Source organism: Phoxinus phoxinus, assembly GCF_949152265.1.
Source record: "Phoxinus phoxinus genome assembly, chromosome: 3".
Taxonomy (NCBI): domain Eukaryota; kingdom Metazoa; phylum Chordata; class Actinopteri; order Cypriniformes; family Leuciscidae; genus Phoxinus; species Phoxinus phoxinus.
In genome coordinates this window covers 14,946,140-14,968,726 of record NC_136878.1, presented here as the reverse complement: position 1 = coordinate 14,968,726, position 22,587 = coordinate 14,946,140, and the positions used below count along the sequence as shown (strand labels likewise).

Sequence of the window (22,587 nt, the reverse complement as noted above, 5' to 3'; positions counted from 1 at the left end):
CGTCACCTGGATGATCAGAAGCTTCTCAAGCTAGTTCCTTGGATCTCAATATCATAGTCACTGTTGGAAAGAGTTTTAGTGAAGGATTTTTCTGAAGAACAGTGGATCGTTCAGCTGTTCAGGACAAACAAGGGACTCAATAATATAATAATAATACTATTATTTTGTCTTGTAGACTTTATGTTATGAAGCTTAGCTTATTCAGGGCAGTACTACATAAAAAGCAGTATGCAACTTATGATACCTCTTATTTTTTAAAATAACATTTAAAAGCAGATTCTGCAAGGTGTATGAAAACTTGTGACCTCAACTATTCAGAAAGGCTGTTTGAAAACAACTAAGAGTGCAACAATATTTTAGCTGAGCAAAAATATTCCATATTTTAGTAGAATAAATATTTGATTTATTTATTTCCATGATATCCTGGAAATAACTATTTTAAAATTCCCTGGAAATAGGTTTTCCATGACCATCAACGTATCAATGGTTGGAGCGCTTTGACTAGATTAAAAGCAAATGTGAGAGAGCTGTCATTTGCTCATTGTGAGTTGCATACTGTATTTATATTTTATTTCTCTTTAAACGTAAAAACATATTTTAAACAGTGTTTAAAACATTAATATACGCATTGACATGAACTAATAATAAAAAAGGTGAAATGGAAGAATTTCAGACACATGACGTCCCTTATCAACTTTTGCACCTGTTACTGTTTATCATAAACTAGCATCAGCCAAAAACAACACAAACGAAAATGTTTTGTCACCTTGAGCAGCTTTTTACGACGTTTATTTATATATATATATATATATAGTAAAGATTAGAGGAAACAGGATGTGAACATGACGAGCTCCACTGGAAACTGATCTGTGTCTCGGAGTCTTTGCATACCCTCTGTGGATTTGATAAAGTCTACTTCCAGGTCAGAGGTTAAACTGTGCTGCTCGCCTCATCAAAGGCAGGAACTGACTTCTTTTGGCTGCCGCAACTCTTCAAATCTGAAAAGCCAAACACAATATACACAATTGCGATTCATATACATAATTTATCACAGAGAGATGCTTTTCTTAAGATCCGAAATGAAATTTGTGGATTGTACATTAATAATTTGTTTTGATTTGATGTGGTTCTTGGAGAGGACGCAAGACGAATAAAAAACAAAGCACCTTTGAAATATCAAACAAATGTGGCGGAGTGGTTTTCGTTTGTTTGTTTATTTTTTATCCCTGTACTTCTGAAGCAAAGCCTCCCTCTTGATACAAACAACAGGCATCTCATATGTCTTCCATGAGACAGTAATTAATATCTAATCAAAGTCAACACTCTCTAACGCACAAAGAACTATTAAATATGTAATCAAAGAGAACACTCCACATGCCACAAAGGAAACCACGCCCCTCTTCTGCATGCCTTTGCTGTCATGGAAATGAAATAATTTCTGCCTCATTATAATTTTTTCTAAACCTTCAGGCTTAATTAGACGGCTTTTCCTGTTCATTTTGAAGTTTGCTCTTTTCAAACGAACTATCAAATCACTTCTAAAGTTGGAAACATGAAGGTAGGCCGTATTTGCGAGATCTGCCACAGCAGGAAGTAAAAAAATAAAAGAGTCCTGAAAGTTCAACCCTCAACCTGTGACATGAGTGTTACCTCACCTGAGAGACCGAGCTTCTTACAGCAGGAGTTGCAGGTGTGCTTTAGAACAAAGCTCTGGATTGCATCATCGCCCAAATTGGCAGGTCCAAACGCCATCTCTCCAGAGGAGCTACAACAGGAGCAAACTTTACTTAGGAGCAGAGTAAACAAATGCATTGGCACATTTCCAAAAAACTAATTTCCCATTTTAGTAAATACATTTTGTTGTGCTTTTATATCATGTGTTGTGCTTATTTACCTTTTATCATCTACTCTGATCAGTGAGGGGTCAGTGAGGTCCACTCCCACACCTTATAATAAAAATGAAGATTCATTTCATCAACTTTCCAACACAATAAGTTTTCCAATAATGATAACCATACAAGCTCTTAGAGTAAGCTTATCTATACCTTGTAGATCCAGCACTAGCAGTTCCTTGTTGGTGTACTCGTATGTCCAGTGAGAGAACGCTAGAATTGCTTCCTCCAGACCAGAGGAGGGCGAGATCTCCTCTCCTGTATTATTGTTGTATTTCCTGAAATGTCCACTCATGTTCTTCTCAACAGTCAGCCACTGGCCGTCTGAGCGCCAGTGCAGCAAGGAGACATCCAGAAACCTGCACACATACATAGACTATACATAGTCATATACATAATCAACTTCTTATCGTCATAATAATGCAGATAGAATTCATAATGCTGACCTAGAACTGTAGGGAACACTGCTGGGTTTAACTTGGTTGAATCGCTGCATGAGTTTTTGTGCTGCTCTCTGTTGTTGGATTTCCTACAGGTTGGAGAGAAAGTATTCAACAGAGAAGCAGAGAGAATAGTTTGGAATAATGAATTATTTTCATTCATTATTTCATTCATTATTTTTTAGGCTCTCTTATGCTTACCAAAGCTGTATTTAAGTAATATTGTGATATTATATAGCAGTAATATTGTGAAATAGTATTGCAATTTAAAATAACTGTTTTCAATGGTAATATAATTTTAAATGTAATTTGGATGGCAAAGCTGAATTCTCAGCAGCAATTATTTACTTCAGTCTTCAGTCACATGATCCTTCAGAAATAATTCTAATATGCTGAGTTGGTGCTCAGTTATTATCAATTATTATTGGAGCTCAATTGTTAATAATTGTTCTTATTACCAATGTTAAAATCAGTAATTGCTGCTTAATATTTTGGTGGAAACTGAAACTTTTTACATAGAAAGTTCAATCGGACAGCATTTATTTGAAAGGATTAATTTCTTTTTTTAATCTTACTTACCTCAAATTTTTGAATGGTAGTGTACTATGGTTTATTTCCGCAAAAATATTATGTTTGTATGTTTTCAACATTTATAATAATAAGAAATATTTATTGAGCACCAAATCAGCATATTACAATGATTTTTGAAGGATAATGAGACACTGAAGACTAGAGGAATGGCTGCTGAAAATTCACCTTTGCCATCACAGGAATTTTTATTTTAAATTGTAATATTTCACAACATTACTGTATTTTTCCTCAAATAAATTCAGCCTACTGCAGGTTGCATAAAAGGCTTCTTTCAAAAACATTAAAAAAAAATATTATTCCAAACAATACATACACTGTATATACTGTCTGTAGATAATAAGTGATAATCAATAGATCAATAAAAGGATATTACAATGAAAGTTACGTAAATCTATCAATTGCAGAATTTACAGTTTATTTACATTACTGTTCATAATCTTTAAAAATGTCAAAGATGTACCCGCAGACAAAGATGGAGTGAAGTGCTGATTGGGAAAACTTTCTGCCAGATGCGAACCACCTCTGGCCTAAAGGCTTTCACGACATACACTGAGCCCAGCTTCAACACATCACCCTCAGCCCAGGTACACACCACCTTGGTGGCCCTGCGCAGACCCCCATCCAGCACTTCCTGGTGAGCTAACGGTTGAAGAACAGCGGTACGCCCGTGCTGAAGCCAGTCGGAGATGCCAGAGGATTGATTCCCAAGAGAAGATCCTGCATCTGTCTCCTCCAGTGTATATATACAGACCTCAACACCACCTGAATAGAGCAGAGGACATTCATGAAAATAGCCAAATATGTCCATCACTGGGTAAATAACAACCATGGTTTATTATTTACCCAATAACGACACAGGGGTGAATGGTATAGAGTGAGCCAGTCTCATTAGGTTGTTCCTCTCCATTGCTGAAAGAAAAAGAAAAAAAATCACCAAAAGAGATCAACCATATATACTGTATATATATATATATATATAGGAGGTGATAATTATAGTTATTACTCACCTGAGTAATGCTGCCCTAAATCTTCTGTCAGTTTAAACGTAGAGCTCCTTACTAACATCAGACAAAGAGAGCACAAAAAACATGTCTTTCACCAAAATTAAACCCATGCAATTTACTCACATCATAAACAGACTTACAATAATATGTATGTACAATTACCTTCTTGTGTCATACTGCTTACCCTACAAGAAGTAGAGAAATTAGGTGAAGAGCTAGAAATGTTTCCTGTGATTACTTACAATGTCTAATCAAATCAAAAACTTAACTTACGAAGGTCTTTGACAGATAGACCTGGCCCAGCTGCTTAGAAGTGGCTGCCCTGGACTCACAGTGTTCTGAAGAGAGATCATAACACACAGCCAAATCAAATGTCTCACAAACAGGAAAGAAATCAAATGACCAAATCACTACAGGTGAACTTACCAGCCATGATGGGGCCAGTTTTGTGTTATCCACTTGGTCAACATCTAGTAAATAAAATGAAAACTTATCCCATTGTCACTTTGTGGGTTACTGTCATTTTATTTCCGTCAGCAATTCCAGATGTAAAAACTAATTTAGAAAAGCAAATTCTAAGTAGACTGCTCAATTGCTTGATATTTAACAAAAATGAACCAAGCTCCTGTTTTGGAAAATAACGCCTTGTCTTTTTTTGACATACACCAGGGGTTTTGGGGAAATCGGAAAAAAAAAAAAAAAAAAAAAAAAAGTTAATTAATTAATTAAATATAATTTAAATAATAATACAATTATATAAAAAAATATATAATAAAATAAATGCTTATTATAATTACAAATGTAAATGTAAATGTATTTTAAAAAACATACTCAGCTGGGTTAGACTGACTGAGGTTCTGAATCTCCGGTCAAACAGGCCTTTTACTTTCCTCTTCCTTTTTCTGCGTGGGTCAAACTCATGCATGCATCCCCGAATTTCATCGAGTTTTACCTAAGAGGAGACAGAGGCACCACTTGACCATATGACCATCATTAGTGCTCCATGGAAGACCACCACTAGTGGACAACTTGCATGCAATGAAATTAAACGCATAGCAGGATGGCTTACATTCTCAGGAGTTCCTGCTTTGGTCTTTATGGACTTTTTCCCAAATGACTTTTGTCTCCTAAAGATCTTAGATAATCCTACAGATTACAGATAGTCATAAACTGGTTATTAAACAGAAACTGAGGTTGTTACTTAGTATATTGTTATGAGATGCATCCATTATACCTTTCTGGTCATGGCTGTGGTGGGGAAGCTTCCGCCTGTCGTGCTCTGATGTTGCTGTATCAGGCATCGCCATATTCTCCACACTAGCCGAGAGCGAGCGGCTCTGCTCCAGATCATAGGCCCATTTCCTGCCTGAAAGTCCTTGAGGTCTTGTGAAGCGTTCACCATCATCAAGCCTGTAGAATGCCGGGTTTTTGATCCCAACTGCTCGGTCTCCATCACTCTGCGAGTCTGCGAGCAGGAACGTGTGGCTGGAGGCTCTGGATATTGCGTGCAAGTCGTCCTCATCGTCCTCTTCCTCCATAGACTCCTCGTGGTTGGGTTGAAGCTGTAAGTCCCTCATAAATGGCATGGTAGGAGAACTGGCACGTGATGGTTCTCCAGATCCATACATTCCCTTGTCCCTCCATCCAGTGCATAGGTGAGGTAAAGAGAAATCGCATTCTATTGATACACCTTCTCTTGAATCGCCATGCTGTAGGGGCCACCTAAAACTATAATCTTCTTCCTCAGGGTTTGCCAACATGCATTTGTTCCTGACCTCAAAGGGTCCGACACTCGTCCCTGGTGGCAACTCCAGGGAAGGACGCTGCCGGCCAGGCCCCAAACTTCGGAGCAGGGAAGGTGGCATACTGCGGTAGTGCTTCGGAGACGGAAGTGCTTGGCTGGGCGCGATACTTCCACCAATGCGGAGACAGCAGCTATGGGACACTTGCTCATGGCGGCATGTAATTGGTTGACTCTGACCAAGACGGGCCACTTCTAGCTGCTGGTTGTCTGTGGCTGAGAGGAGGTTTAGAGTGTCCACTGCTAAAGCAGACAAGTCCTGCAACTGCCCCAAGTGACAATCTAAAGTGTGCAGATCGTCTTGGATGATGTTGACCTTCTCAGCAACCTCCACTAATATTCCAGCCATCTCTTCAGCCCTAGAAACAAACACTGTAGTAAACAAACTATTCTACTATTCCATTTAAGATAAACAAAACCATCATGTTCTATTTTTAGGAAATATCAGATCGCATACCACTTTTATGCCAACGATACAACTCTATGACCCATTGCACTCGATTGATAGGTCCTTTTCCAACATTAGTAAGTGTCTTGAAGATGTAAAAGGCCAGATGGCTAAGATTTTTCTCCATTTAAATGAGAGCAAAACTGATGTTGTTTTGTGCTCTCTTAGCTCTTTGCCCCGTATCGAAATGTTACTAAGGTTGTACTAGGGTTAATGAACAACTAAGAAATGTTAGTCTCAAGAAATAGAACTCAATTTTGGTCTTTCATGTAGTCTTGTTTTATTGTGTTATGTTTGGTTTTATGATTGTATTGTACAGCACTTTAGGCTACACTAGTTGCAGCAGGAATGTGCTTTATAAGAAAATAAACTCAAACTAATTTATAATGGGAATTCAGATGCATAACTTTATATACAAAGTTCAGTCAACTAATAGATTAACTAAAACAAAACTGATGTAATTTCCTACTGCATCCAAATGAGTTCTGGGAGATGCACTCACTTGTCAGCTGCAGAGCGAATCCGGTTGATTTCACAGCTTTGTTGACTCTCCTTTTTGTCTCTGAAATATCCAGCGACACACTTCTCCTCAAACTCATGCAACTTCTTCAGATCATTTGGGGCCAGGAGTAATTCTGTAAACATACAGTACCAGCAATACACTTAACTGGTGATAATATCCTGTATAAAAATGGGATTTTAAGAAACAACAGTATGTTTTATTTTTGTATTGTATCAATAACTAATTTTAATAATTTGAGACTCTGAATGTAAAGCCTGATTATTTTCTAGATTATCTAGACCAGCGGTTCCCAAAATATTTTTCCTGCGCACCCCCTTCTATGTCCCAACCAGGATGGCGCACCCCTAATCCCCACTTTAAAAAAAATCACTTAAAAATCACGGCCACTTAATCATGCGCAAATAACCAGAACACGCATGACAATAACAACATCAACAAAGTTTCAATATAATGCAACAAAGCTACGCACAAGCTTCCACTTTTAAGAGGACGAGTGACAGACACAGGCTCAGTAACAGAAAGCACAGTTATTTTCAGCCGCGTAAAAGAAACATTGCAGCAATAGGCTAGACTATAGAGCATAATATACTGTCTTTTAAAGGGGTGGTATAATGCCCCTTTCACAAGATGTAAAATAAATCTCTGATGTCCCCAGTGTGTGTGTGTGTGTGTGAAGTTTTAGCACAAAATACACCACAGATGTTTTTATATAGCATGTTAAAGTTGTCACTTTTTGAGGGTGAGCAAAAACGCACCGTTTCTGTGTTTCTCCCTTTAAATGCAAATGAGCTGCTGCAACTGGCACAGAGGACAGCTTGTGTCCTTTTACCTCACACAGACATGCACTGAAAATGTCAAAAACTTTTAGCCTTTTATGTTCAAGCTGGAGTCAGACAACGATGGAGAGACTCAAGAAAAAGTGACAACATGTAAAATGCAACAGGACATTTTGAATGGTTAGTTGATGAATTTATGTAACTTATGTGTAGTTATCTTCTAGACATTGATTAGCATATTCTGTCTTGATAATCTATAAATCGTGTTCTGGGGTTGGGGTTTATGTAAATTGGTTGGTGATGTCACTAACCCAGGAGGAATGTAGTCCCTACCAGCCGTTTGTTGTAGTCTTTGGAGAGATTCAAGTATTTTGAATCTCTCCAAAATAATTTAATTGGATTGAATTGAATTAAGACTCAATTGAATTGTGAAATTTTAGATTTCATAATACATCACAATAGGAATAATATAAAAAATTAATTCAGAACAAAAATGTATACCTCTAATAGACAGATCTTCTTCTCAGTCAAACTCAGCGAGGAATACTATGTGAAGAATACTATGCGTAAATTAATATAAATATTTTCATTTAATAATATATTTAATCTTCAATTTATGGATTTCTTATTGGATACTTGATTCTGCTGTTTAATGTTTGTTATATTGTTCTAACACTGAACGTATCCATGTATCCACTACTATCATCTTTTTTTGTATTGTCACAATCCTACCTCTGTGTGTCCATTTTGTAAGACATAACACAGAGGGCTATGATGGTGAATAAAATTACATACAAACACACACTTACTTAGACCAGTTCTTCCCCGTTTGGATGCCTTGCTGTGCTTTTGCCACACGGAACTGAGACACAGAGTCATGTGACTGAGAAGGATGAGAGGGGGCGGCAGCCACGGTTTCTCCTGATAGGTCATGATGTAACGATAGCGGTTAAATTTCCACAGCTTACGGGATATGGAGCTCATGTCAAAGTAAACATTGCTGTGAAGAGAATAATAAGGCAAAGTAGGTTAAACCATCACAAAGCAACCAAGATCCAACAATACATCAACGCTGCAATGCTCTTCCTATCTGGATGCCATGCCGTATATTAAACCAACAACTCAACAGAAAAAAACAGATCAAAATATGTAAGCGAATGACAAGTCTTAAAGATGAAGATGAAGTGCATACTTGAAGAAGGCAATGAGTACATTGACCATGATGATGTACTGAATAAAAAGGTAGACGGCCTGCAGGAAGGGGGTGAGAAAGGCTCCAGGGACACAGGTTTCAGGGTTACTACAGGCTGCCAAAAACAAAAAGGATGATCACAAAAGAATACAAAATAAAAATGTCTTACAATTAAAAATAATAGAGTAAATCATCTAAAAGATGTAACGGGTGAACTATGTTCTGACATACAAGCTGTGGGAAAAGGTTTATTCAAATCAGATGAACTGAACAGACTGAATGGTCTTTTACTCACCATCAATTTCTCCAGCATACACCTCCCCAAAGATCATCCAGTAGGGCTGGAAGACTACATCTCTGAGCAGACTCCAGGACGGATCCTCATCAGGGGACAGGATAGACTTCCTGGACGTGCCGAAACTGACCAGCACAATCGCCATAATGACTACGATATAGAACATATTGCTCATCTGTGGGAGAAGGTCATATATACACATTTTAAATTGTATTATCTATTATTGTGAAACACATCTCAAAGTTATAAAAGATCTTTTAATTCTGAGTTTAGGAAAAACATTTCAGTAAATTTTGTTTAATACATTTAAATTACACACCATTTTGGTGATCATGGTCAAGTAGGGTCCTGCATGCTGATTTAGAGCGAACAGGTCTAGAAGCCTGACAGACCAGAAGATAAAATCCAAAGAGTAGACAATATGACTGGCTAAGCGCGTTTCTTGATGCCACCGGAGGGAGACCCCAACCATGAACAAGAGGATGCCCATGAAGTCGTTGATATTCCAGTACTCGCTGAACCACACCTTCAACTTCTTAGTGAACTTCCTGGGCTCCAATACCCACACCTAGAAAACACACAGTACACATTATCGTAACTCTCAACATAATTTACTTAATATGTCAATCGGTGGCTCTTAACTGGTGGGTTATGAATCAAAATTGAGTAGCAGGTTTGTTCTAAAGGGTCGTGGACAGGAGAGAGAAAAAAACTGCTAAATGGAAACAATAAAATGTTCATAACCATATAAAAGTTCAAACTCTCCCCATATCTGTTGTCATTGACAGCCAATATTATGCATGAAATAAAACAGTACTGTATTGTGGCACAATTTCATCTGTCAGCTAGCCGAATTAGACAGATGCAAATGAACAAGTTAACTAACATGCTACCTTGATCATCAGGAACAAAACTTAATGCCAGTTAAAATAATATTCGACCCAGTCAAATTGAAATACAGGTTCACTAACAATAAGGATACGGGAATGGTTTGTTTATGATGATTACTGTGAATTATTAGCTGTTGAGCACATGACAACTCTAAAATGACATATTTGTCATGCTAATAATTTAGCATATGGTTGGGCCTATGCACCTCACAGTAATATTAAGTATGTTTGTTGGAGTAGATACCCCTGTGGACTGACTGACTGACTGACACTTGTTATTCAGAGTATAAAGAGTATAAACAATCTCTCAAACATATAGTGTATGTCAGAACTCTGTTAATAATTCCCACCAATGATCTGTAGCTGAGTTCATAGATAACAGAGGATGGGGAGTCAGACAGTGGCATTATCAGGGTCAACTTGAAAACTCCCTAATCAGAAAGAGATAGCACCTTCCACAAGACCTTTGGAATCCAGCTTGGTTAAGATAAGACATTTCGAAGAAACATTTTATTCTTTAATTGCCATGAACAGCTGCAAAGGGCACTGGGCCAACAATTCACAGAAAAAAGCAGGCATTGATGATGTCATACGGTATATGTCTTTTACCTCTCGAGCTTTCTCCGCTGCCATGGTCAGGATGTAAGATATGACCAAGCACTCCTGAATGTTGGGTTTCTCCTCCAGCCTCACCAGCACAGTATAAGAGAACATCACGAGGAAACCCAAGAATGCCATCTGTGTGGACAAATCAGATCTTTAGAGATGGAAGGTTGAAAAGGATGACAAATGGAGCGAGAGGGCATAATGAAAGAATGGGGAAAGCTCTAGGGAATTAAGGGGAAACCTACTGAGTGAAACCAGAATTTGACCACCGGAGCAGTATAGAAGTCATACACCTTTCTGGTCCAGGGACAAAGACATCTGCTCCCTTTCTCCTCATCACCCTGAATCTAGAGAAAGACCACTGTCAATGTAAATTACACACTGTGCCATAAGAAGTCAAAGACTGAGTAGAGTGTTAATAGGTTAATTAGGAAGTGACTAACTAAGAGTAGTGTGGTCACAACTTAGTAAGAGTAGTGAAGTCACAACTTAGTGAGTGAGAGTAGTGAGGTCATACCATGACTAGTTAGTTTTAAAAAAAAGTGCAGCTTTTTCTAGTAAGTCGTCATTGTTTTTTTATGAGAAATAATGTGGCTACATTCCTGTGTTAATTTCACATTGTATTGTCCAAGCAGTTTTACAGCCGCATGAGCTGAGGAAAGACACAAACTCTTCAAACTATCCTCTATCAAGGGTTGTCCACACCAAGGATAAAAACTATAATGATAACTATAACTAAAACGTTTTAATAATCTTCCTAATTCTATGAGAATAGTGAAGTCCAACCTTTCAATTTCTGAATGATTTTTCCAGCTCCTGCACACTAAAGAATTGACAGCCAATCAGAATCCAAAATGCTTTTTAAAAGCTCAAACATTTAAAGTGTCAGACAACAAAACTGCAGCACGTGCTTAGAATAAGCACAATGTTGTCACCCGTTGGTCTGCACACTAATATAGTTATCTTTATATTTAGCATTCTAGATGTGAATTCTAGTGAAACGATTCATTTGGACAGTTCAGACAAATTAACCAATTGAATTGCCAATTCAAGACCCTGCACAGAATTAACTATGTTAGTTAGCGTGACAGATTTAAACCTAAGTTTAAGATTTAAATGTAGTTTCGCTTCTTCAAAAGAATAGCTTTATTGTAGTTTTTACAGCATGACCAGTGTAGTTTGATTTACAAATGAATGACTCTAATTACTTAATAAAAATGAAGTGGTCAGTTTGAATCAGTCTAACAAACTGAATGGGCTCCCCAGCTGCGAAACATAATTGGTGTGTGGTGTATTGTTACAGTGAGCCTGTCTGAATTACTTACTGCATTTGCTGCCCGTTCTTGTTCTTCAGGGCTTCCTGGGTCCCACCCAAACTGTAAGGCTTCCTGGGGCTGAGGAACATGGGACATCTCTGCCTGACTCTTAAACTCTAGCATCTGAATGGCCACAGGCATCAGAATACTGGCAATAATCTGGACATGAAAGGATATGGTTTTTGGACAACAGCCGCTAAAAAACAGATCTGGGTCACAAATCTGCTGTAAAATGATAAATCTCAAAAGAATGAAAATAAAATGAATCTGTAGGCACACGGCTGCCAGCTTGACATGATGTTTGAAATGCAAGTTATTTGTGTCACTTCCATTCTGCTTCTAGGAAAGCTGACCTGCCTGAGTAATTTCTTAGTTTTTTTTTTGCCTCCTTGAACCATGGAGCTTTCAGCAGCGAATGAAACTTCAGGAGTAAGAGAGGGGGATGGGATCGAAACATGTCGCATGGAGTGCTTATGCATGAGTAATTATTGAGAAAAATTACAAAACAGTAATGTTTATAAATAAACAACACCCCAAATACTAACCCTTTAAATGCAACAGATTTTTATCCTTTCTGCAGCATAGTTGAAAAAAAAATTAAACTATTAAAAACAGTGCTAAGCTATACAAGTTCATCCATGTTATTGAAGTATGTCACACAATTATTAAGCAATTCAACACACCTTGAACCAGGAGTTCTTTCTCATGTTGAGGCGGCCCATCCACAAGTCTGTGAGGAGCATCTGAGTGCAGTTGTGAGCCACAAAGGGCCTTAGTCTTGAGGAGACGGCCATTTGCAGACAGGTGAAGTTACTCCAGTCCTTCATCTCCCAGGTCAGCAGCTTCATCGCCATGCGCTCGTTCTCTCTGAAAGCCTGATCCAGGAGATCCACAGCCAGCTCTCCAAACTCTCTAAAAAATCAGTTCAATCACATTGCGTTATTTCGACAACTTTCAAACACAACATTTTTAAACTCGAGATACAGTTCTTTCTAATCCAATGTTATATCCATTAAACGGCATTTGGCATATGGAGTTTGTAATTAGCTTTGGAATGAGGAAAATACGAAACTGACAGAGACTTCTTCTTCAGCTCCTCGGCCATGCTGTCACTCATATTGCTCTCCTTGGCTTCCACTGCCATAGCGCGGTAGAGCTTGCAGGCCACAACCGCCCTGGCCATAGCCTGCTCTCCATGCTGCCACAGGAACAGCGCCATCTCTTGCCGATGCTTGAGCACTGCCCACACAAACAGGTCGTTAAAAGTGCATACAAAGTCGGGGCTCTGGGCTGACTTCAGGTCCTGAGGTGCTACCGCACCCTCCTGCAAAGACACAATTCTGGGTGTTTTTAATAAATGGAATGATTGTGAAAACATTCGCAATTGCATGACTCATTGTTGCGTCTATGAACAGAATGAAAAAGCACAAAGGACCTGGTGTCTGAACGGCTGAGCGGTTCTGTGGAAATGGGAGCGAGATTGGGAGGTCTCTGGAGTTCGAGCTGCTTTCCTGGCCTTGCTGAAGGGGCTGGATGTCTCCTTACCACCCTCCTATCCCAGATCAACATAGCTCGTTAAATTTAAGTTAGATAATGTCTAAAGGAAATGGAAATTCATGGCCAACAGATTTCAAAACACACAAATGCATGGTTATTGGCTAAAATTATTCTATAAATGAATTATCAGAGATAAAAAACACTATGTCAGACTTAACACAAACAACATACAATATATTTGTCATTATGTAGCAGCTGGATGGCAAAAAGGAGGCAGACCTTTGCTGGGCTATGGAAGCGACTGTACATGACTCGGAAGCTCTTGCGTGTATATGTGCTTCGATAAGCTCCACCAATCAAGTATTCAATCACCATTCCGATGTCAATTAAAGATATCTTATAAACAGCAGGCAGACGAGTCTACAAAAAAAAAAAAAAAAATGCTTAAGGAAACACTTTTTCAGGTCAAGGGCCCATTGGTGGATTGACAAATGGAGAAAAAAAATTGAGTTACATTTTAAGCCTGACCTATAATAATAACATGCATTTATTATCCTATTAATATATGTACATACCTTATGATGTTAAAATAATTATTATTAACATGTATAGTATATATTTTGGGGTTGGTAAGATTGTTGGTATTAGAATATTTTTGATCAAAAATACAGTAAAAATAGGAATATTGTCAAATATTATTATATTAAAAAATAACTGCTTTCTATTGTAATATATTTAAAAATATATTGTATTGCCATGGTGGCAAAGTTTAGTAAACATTGTATTTTTGTTTACTGAATATTTTCCAAAACAGTTGACCGAATGACAACCCTTGACCTATGAAATTCTCAATGCAGAACAGATTTTAAAGGGTTTCCTCTACACAAACCTGTTTGGCGTCCTCAATGATGTGTCGAAGGAAATGATCTGATGAGCCTTTATGCTGGAAAATACAAATATAAGTTTCATAAGAACAAGAAGGATCAGAGATTCTTGCTTATATCAGAGACAAAAGCTTCACGTAAGGGGTATGAGAATGAGAATCACTATGTTGTAGAGCTGTTCCAGATGAGAGATGGTCAAGAAGCGGCTCATGGTCATGCCGTTTTCAATTAGTAGCTTCACAAAACTGACACGATCCATTATCAGGGCATCCAACATGGTCTGCTCCAGAGATCCCACCTACAAAATCCAGTGCTGGGTTATACACATCTGTTCTAACTCATAAAAGCCTTAATCCAGGCTGTGAAATCATAACTTGTTTACTGTACCTGCCACTGTTGTCCATACACCAGAATGTGGTCCTTTGCGATATCAGCCCTGTCCCAGGCCAACGTGATATTCAGCTGCTCCTCAGGGGAAGCTCTGGTACCTGTATTTTCATTTTTGGGGGAATTAGCACATTAATCCAACCTTTAAATAAAATGATAAGTATTATTAAGCATTACATACCTCTCAGTGATGTAGACAGGATTGCAACATCTGCCTCTTGTAGGTCCTCAGATTCTGAGTCAAAAATGGTGATCTAACATGAAAAAAATGTTGAAGTTTGACCTCATTAAAAAAAAAGAGTCCATAAGTTGCACATAAAAAATGAATTTTAATCAACACAGATGGCCAGCATTAAAACAGATTTGCAAACTAGTGCCACTGCCGTTGTGTCGTGTTCAATATAGCCAGCAGTTATTTATTTTGTTTGGTATTAGTCTGAAACCACCAGCATCCCATGCCAATATATAAATGCATGTAACTCTATAAGACACCCAGAGGAGATGTTCTTCTCTTAACATGCCTTTGGCATTTCGTCTTCACAAGAGTGATTCATACCCAATCAAAGAATCTGTACGCCTGGGGACCAAATTAATCCCTTCTACTCGATTAATATGGAAATACGTTTCATGCGCCATCATTCCAATTATTCTGTTCTCTCTCAATTTAGACGCTCAGAGATGTGGGATGGGTGTGGTAAACTACAACATTCCGTTTGATGGAGGCTTAGCATCAGAGCTTTCGGCGTAGTGACAGAGACCGATACACAGCAGGCATCTTATCACACAAAACAACCAGTGTTTACCGCCAAGTAGGAGGAGAGAGGAAGAAGAAGACGACGGAAGAAGAGGAAACAGCCAAAGAAATGCAGAAGGGGATTGGAATATGTTGCACTAGGTTCACAGCTTAGAGGAAAAGAACTTTGCTGAAGTTCTCAAGAATGTTAAGACTGAATAACATTTCCTGAACTGACGATTACAATCTACAAATAAACTGATCGGTATCTCCTGAGAGCGGTGTTCCCAAGACAGCGGATACCACCATTTGAAATAATGATTTTTTATTTTAGCAACTTATTTTAAAAATGATTCTTTAATGTGTCTGAACATTTTGACAGTTTTATAATTAGTTTTAGTTTATATTTTATTACGAAGAAAGAAAAGGACTGCTGAGCGATACAAGAGACTTGAAGTTAGCAGAGCTATGTAGGAAAGGTTATTTTCGTAAACGAAAACTGAAACTAATAATAAAACTATTGGTCAAAACATCGTAAACTGAAACAAAATAGAGATTCAACAAAAATGAAAATCTCAACGAAACTAACAACAGTTACTGAAAAACTAACTAAAATAAAATAATAATTAGCAAAAATAAATCATCGTTTTTGTAATTAATAAGCCCTTGAATACATGAATTCGATGAGTATGTGAGTATATGATATTAAAAGACACAATAGACAAAAAACATAAATGGATCAATACAAGAATAATATGTTTGAAAGGAATCAATAAAAAAAATAACTATAAAAGAATAATAATAACCATAATGATCATAATAATCATACACAATTTGTTTTTCTTATACACCACAACAAGATTTCATCTTTAATATGAATGAGTATGAATTAATAATTTTTACTTAAGTCACATATGTTAGGCTCTTTGTTCAATCTCAAACAATACATTTATTTTTAAATTAAGTTTAAATTAAGAGGTTTGCACAAGAGTTAACTGTAAAATGCAAACATTAAACTTTTCTGAAATGAAATGTCTTTAATTCTAACTTTAACAATCACAATCAAGTATTCCAGAGAGATCTAAAATAAGGCTACTGAACTTACAAGCTCTCTATGTTCCATGCATTCCATAAGTATGTTAAGGAGTTCAGTGGACTCCGCTCTCTCCACACCAAACATATCCTGAATCCTCAGCAGGACATCCTCTTTAATGTCGGAATCCAACTTTCTAAGACAAATATATGTGCAAGAGCCATACACAGAAACAATGGTCAAAATATTCCATACAATAGGACCTAAATATTATTAAATTCATACACATTTATGTCAGACAGACCTGTCTACAGCTGTTTGTTTGTGTATTAAAGCCAGCAGGTCTGCAGCTCTGCCTGTTCCCTCAAACACCAGCACAGGCACAGGAGAACTTCTGTGCACATACTCCAGCACCACAGAGAGGATGGCGGGACCCCCCTCTACTACAACACACACTAAAGGCACATGCTGAGGCAGCCCTTAAAATGAGCACACACACACAAAAACATCACATATGTACATCATTTAACTTAACAAAAACAGTTGACATAAGACTGAAAACTCTTACTTGGGTGGATCTTCTGAAAGTGTACATGCCTTTCCAGTCTCTTCCTCAGGTCGTTTTGACAACCTGGTTTACCCATAGTACCATCATCGACTAACAGGAAGTGCGAATGCATGCCATTCAGACTGGCACGTTTACTCAGGGGATTACCCAGAGCCTGGTAGTGCCTCAGAACCTGATATAGGACCATAAACCTCAACATCAGTATAGCAGATCCAGAACAAAATACAGGAAATATTAATATAACAAATAACAACAATTACAATGCTAGGTGTTCATTTTTTTGCACTGCCAACACAAGGGTCCAAAAGTCTGAGGCCACTAATGAAAATTATTTTCTATTGACAAGTTTTATAAAAAATCAGTATAACAATTTGAGTGAAAACTTTCATTTGAGTTTAAAACTTTGAGTGAAATTTAATCATTAATATTTCAGAATATTTGGTTCGTCCCTTTTTTGCACCAATGACAGCAGCACTTGAATTAATGAATGAGGCATTTATATAGTGCTTTTTCATATGTACTACTGTACACCCAAAGCGCTTTACAGTCAAGACGGGGTCTTTCCTCAACCACCACAAGTGAGCTTGAGATGCATGAATTGCATAAGTTTGTGTAAAAAAAACTGATAATCATGGTCTCCAGTAGTATTTAAGAATGATCTAAAAATATCTAACATCTGACCATTGGTACAAAGAGTCTCATGATCAATGTCACAAATGTACTTATTTTATCAGTGACCCAGAAATAAAGTTTTTATGTGTTTTGGCCATTCATTTACACTACAATGCCGTTTTTGGGGCCTGAAAACACAAACTTTTGAAAATGGGTTTCCACGGGCACGTTTTTTGAAAACAATACCATTATCGTCTCTGTGTAAACTACAAAAACATGAATTTGAGAAAACGGTGACGTCATTCGCATGCGTATTATGCGTTCAATCTATAGTCGTTTTCGTGGATCAGTGTGAATGGGGATCGCTTTGACAACCTTGTCGTCTGTAAGTGAAACTTTTCAAAAAAGCAAGGAAAAACATTTTGTACATCGTGTGAAAGTACCCTCAATCAGTGAGCTCAGATCCCAATGTGAAATATAATTCAATAATATAATGTAGAAAAAAAAAAGAAAAAAAAACTCACATCACGGCCGATAAGGTCACTGTTGTTCTCAATAATCCCCCAGGGTGTGATCCCTACAACATTCCTCTTCCTGTGGTCATGTGACCCATACAGTTTTACAGCATCACCAACATACTTAGACACACCTGGATGCAAGGAGAAATAATGTCCAGTTGTTATTGTTAACTAAAACTATTTTAAAACTTGTTTTCAGTAATTAAAATGAACCTGAATAAAATAAAATATAAATATTAGATTGAAAATAAACTTAAGAGTAAAATGTTGCCTTGTCAACTAACTGAAATAAACAAATAAAAACAAATAAAATAAAAATAAACTGTAAATATTAAAATAAAATATAATTGTCTAAAATCTAAAAATCTTGTGTTTGCTATCACACTATTTTCTAGTGAAGTAGTTATATGTTGTATTAAAAATATGAATAAATACTACAATAGCATATCAATAATATTAAAATAACACTGATAAGGTCATTTTGATTTCGAGAGTTTATGCATACCTGTAATTCATGATGGCCTTATCAGTGTTATTTTAATATTATTTATATGCTATTGTAGTATTTATTCATATTTTTAATACAACATAACTACTTCACTAGAAAATAGTGTGATAGCAAACACAAGATGTTTAAAGTGCATTCCACATATACCACTAGCACCCACAAACCCGTATTGATCCCATCGGTCAGTATCCAAGCTCCAGTGCTCTCTGCAGCTGTGATGAGCCCTGCGCTGAGGGCCTGACACACCCGTGGAGACAGAGGGAAGTTTTCAGTCCCTCCGTGCACGGAAATCACCAGCTTGGGCATTTCCATGTGCCATTCTCTCAGCATCAGCTGCACCAGGAGCTCTGGTGGAGTGTCACAGGAAAGACGCACATACTGTAGAGAAAATAGCTCTTAATTTACTATGCGTGATCCCATATTATATATGCACTATTAATAGGCATCTAGATGATGAGTTTTTTTGTCCTTGTATGCACTTACCTTGGCACGACATGTGCGCTTTGTGCTGCCCTGGAAGTCCAGCGATCCGAAAGCATCGGTGGGGCTGATGCTGGTGTGTCGCAGCACTGACCACTCCTCATCAGTAGGGTCTGCCCCAGGGTCATGTCCCAGCAAGCCAGAGTATGGCCCCACATGCTCCGCGATCAGCCTCCCACAACAACATCTGAGGACAGAGATGACACTTTGAGACTGTTGAAACTTCATACTTTCCCACAGCTTTTGACCAGTGAATTACTATGACTTTTCCAGTCGTGATTACTGGGTAAGGAATCGAAAAATTATTTCATAGAGATCACACTCACAAAGAGCAATATCTTTACAATTTAATATTTTATGGCTGAGAATGACTATACGGAGTCCCGCACATGACATGCGAGAGAAAAACATGTATATTGTGGCCACAAATTAACAATTAGTTCCAACAACTTACTAATGCATCGGCACGTTTTACTAATTCGTTCCCTCGTTTTAAGTAAATTGTGCGCACAATATAATATTTTGTACCCTTGATTTATTAACATCGCCACGTTGTAATAATTTGTTGCCTTGTTTTAGTTCAATCATGACCATGTATGACTAGAACATTTTTGACTGACAAAAAAGATTTCCCTGATTGTACTATGATTTCTTACGAATCATTAAAATTTTCCATGATTGTGAGTTTTTACATAAAAATAAGGACAATGAGAAAAACATTTTCATGGAAAAAAATAGAGAATGTTTGTACTGATGATCAACATAAATAATACCTTACTAAGCTTTGGCAAACTTGACACACTGGATAACACCTGCAAAACAGTAAAAATGGCAATTCATATGGGTCTTTTAAGACTTAATTAATAACCTAAATTACACTTGATTAACATTATCATCACTAAAAGATAGTATGCATGCAGATATGACAACCAAGATTATTAAGCACACCTGTGATAATCACGTGAGGCTGGCAGAAATTTGACACATTCTCTCTTGTAAAAAGTGGCCTGGATCCAAGTGCGTCTAGACTAAAGGGAAAAAGAGTTGTAATGTATGTCATATTATAGGCCACTATTACCACTACAGTTGGTATTGTTAACTACAACTATTAAAATGTTCTATTCATTAAAATAAATGTGAAATAAAATATTAGATAAAAATGAGAAATGTTGACTTGGAAACTAACTGAAATAAAATAAGGTTGAAAGTATACAATTCTTAAAACTAAAACAATAAATGAAAGCTAAATAGCGATATTAAAACAATTAATAACAATGACAATAACAACTGAACCACTTAAACATGAAACTAAATATTACTAAAATAACACTGATAAGTGTGTGTGTGTGTGTGTGTGTGTGTGTGTGTGTGTGTGTGTGTGTGTGTGTGTGTGTGTGTGTGTGTGTGTGTGTGTGTGTGTGTGTGTGTGTGTGTGTGTGTGTGTGTGTGTGATGCAACATACCATTTCCCCTCAAATCTCTTTTACAGTAGAGTCAGTCAGTCAAGAATACTTTCAGCATTGCAGATCTTTGCCAGACAAAAAAACAATGCTTTAGCGTGCGGTGGAAAATTACGTAGCCTACACATCCTTTTCCGGGAATTATTGGGTGAAATTATGAGACTCAAATGAGAAACTAAATTCAGAACTTAAAATACTGCCATCTAGCCGAAGAAATGAAAACGAATAAAAGGGTGGAGAAACAGTGACCGAAACAAAACATACAGTACTTACACTAACTGTACAAATACATTCGTGCATTTGAACGAAAAGTGGCCGTAAAATGTTGTAACTACGCATGCAAAACAATCCTGTTCGGAATGGGAGATGAGATAACTGAAAAACACAAGTTTTAACATGCCTTAGAGAAAACCCCTGTAGGATATAAGTTTTCGTTTCATCCAAAAAGGCAATTACCCGAGATAACATACCGCTCTGCTTAGCGCTTTTTTACCTGTGTGATAGTCTTGTTTTTCCAGTCATGCTTTCCATAAATTCAGCGTATTCTTATTCCTGCATTAAAAGCGCATAATTGAAGAGGTGCGATGAGCTAGGAAGTGGGTGGGCTTTACCGAGTGCTGGAAGTGTCGAGTGTGGACATGCAACTGGAACATAAGTGCATGCGAACTTGTGTTTCGTTCTGGGAAGCTCGTGCTTATTCAAGAGACCAATAGTTGCATAACATCACAAATGTAACTTCATTCTTGACTTTCTTCCAGTAACAGTTTCGAAATGTATTTTCAGATGCTTATTGTTATTATTATTTTTATTTATCGCTTAAAGTGTAATATGATTTCCCACTGGTTTCAAGAGCATTGGAGCGAAAAGGGAAAATGTGTTCGTGAATGACTAACTAAATGCGCGCAGGCTGTTAAAGGTAGTTAAGGAGGAGCGCAAATAATGGAAAGACCGACGTCAGGCCAGACTGTCACGAGATGGCATCTTTACATACAAACAATGTTTAGTAAAATGTTAATTTATGCATCATAAGTAGCAAGCATAGTTGCAAGTATCAGTCATTGGGATTATTTGCACATAAGCGATTATTCATATTTATAATTATATTATATTTTTAATAGCTAATACACCAAATCCGTGCCATTTAGATGTATTAGTGGTATGTAAATTGTTCCCCACTGTTATAGTGCCCTCTTCTGTCCAAACCGGATAAAACTTTTCATGCTTCAGTTCTTACCCTTGATTAGCCCACCAAGTTTACTGAAAATTTGCTGTTGTTATTCATTTCGAACATCATATGAAATCGGATTGGCTGATGAATGCCATGTGTTTTTTTTTTAAATATGCTGTCGCCTTAAAAATATATTTCATATTTTTTTCACTTTTCATAGCAGTAACATTCTATAATAGCACATGCAAGCTACATCATGTAAAATATGTATTCATTTAAATAATAATAGGAAAAAAAAAACCTCTCACCTGTCATCAGAGGTATGGAGCTTGATTCTCATATGCTATCATTTCCGAATTTTTGCCAGATCTTGCCCTGACAACAACTGTTGCCATGTACCAGTTAAGTCTAAAACAAATTAGTCTAGTATACTAAATGATTGGAATAAGTAAAACGACCTCTACAGTGAGCTCAATATTAGGTTTTTGGTAATTCTCTTCTTTGTTGTCCTTGAGGTTAAAGCATGTCTCTAAAGTACTGAGCTGTTTCATTAGCTTAAATCCTAACAAGACCGCACATTGTTTTCATCTTTCATGCACATCCCATTTACAGATATTTCCATGTACTCCCAGAGGAACACCTAAATGGGACAAAGTATCAAAACTTGGCTTACCATTGTATCATTTTACTTGCATGCTTATTTTAGCTTAGCAGATGAGCATGACTATCTGCATGCTGATCACTTGCGATGCAATCTCCTGATAAAGCTGGCATGCTCTCAGCGCTTATTCCCTCCTAGACCAAAGGTCATGAGCACCTGACACAACAGGGTGGAAACAGGTATGTTTCACTTCCTTTGGATGCGGAATGAGGAAAGAGATCACGTCTACTTAATGGACCGTAGTCCGACTGTAAAGGTTAACTGAAATGTAATGTACAATGTCGAAAAGACGAATCATGAAATCA

General features: G+C 37.4%; 1 protein-coding gene across 3 annotated transcripts; it reads right to left on the bottom strand.

The window, feature by feature from the left end:
• Window positions 1-427: 427 nt before the first annotated feature.
• trpm6 (transient receptor potential cation channel, subfamily M, member 6) lies at window positions 428-21,114 on the bottom strand. Of its 3 annotated transcripts, XM_079606269.1 has the most exons (41): window positions 20,947-21,113; window positions 20,727-20,828; window positions 20,457-20,521; window positions 19,943-20,022; window positions 19,768-19,806; window positions 18,998-19,181; window positions 18,679-18,892; window positions 18,013-18,137; window positions 16,877-17,048; window positions 16,613-16,787; window positions 16,381-16,504; window positions 14,724-14,796; window positions 14,543-14,643; window positions 14,319-14,453; window positions 14,161-14,214; window positions 13,551-13,691; window positions 13,210-13,326; window positions 12,851-13,098; window positions 12,458-12,686; window positions 11,784-11,933; window positions 10,704-10,805; window positions 10,462-10,590; window positions 9,282-9,530; window positions 8,963-9,137; window positions 8,668-8,782; window positions 8,285-8,475; window positions 6,679-6,811; window positions 5,162-6,087; window positions 4,997-5,073; window positions 4,759-4,879; window positions 4,354-4,397; window positions 4,201-4,265; window positions 4,090-4,112; window positions 3,931-3,981; window positions 3,767-3,832; window positions 3,384-3,685; window positions 2,339-2,421; window positions 2,046-2,251; window positions 1,895-1,946; window positions 1,656-1,765; window positions 429-998 (listed from the first exon to the last, which is right to left on the bottom strand). In XM_079606269.1, the coding sequence occupies exons 3-41, from the start codon at window positions 20,457-20,459 to the stop codon at window positions 931-933; spliced, it is 5,652 nt and encodes a 1,883-aa protein (XP_079462395.1). In that variant the 5' UTR covers window positions 20,460-20,521; window positions 20,727-20,828; window positions 20,947-21,113; the 3' UTR covers window positions 429-930. The 3 variants fall into 3 exon arrangements, with proteins under 3 accessions (XP_079462396.1, XP_079462395.1, XP_079462394.1); XM_079606270.1 differs by lacking the exon at window positions 20,727-20,828 and having other exon boundaries at window positions 428-998; window positions 11,784-11,852; window positions 20,947-21,114; XM_079606268.1 differs by lacking the exon at window positions 20,727-20,828.
• Window positions 21,115-22,587: the final 1,473 nt, after the last annotated feature.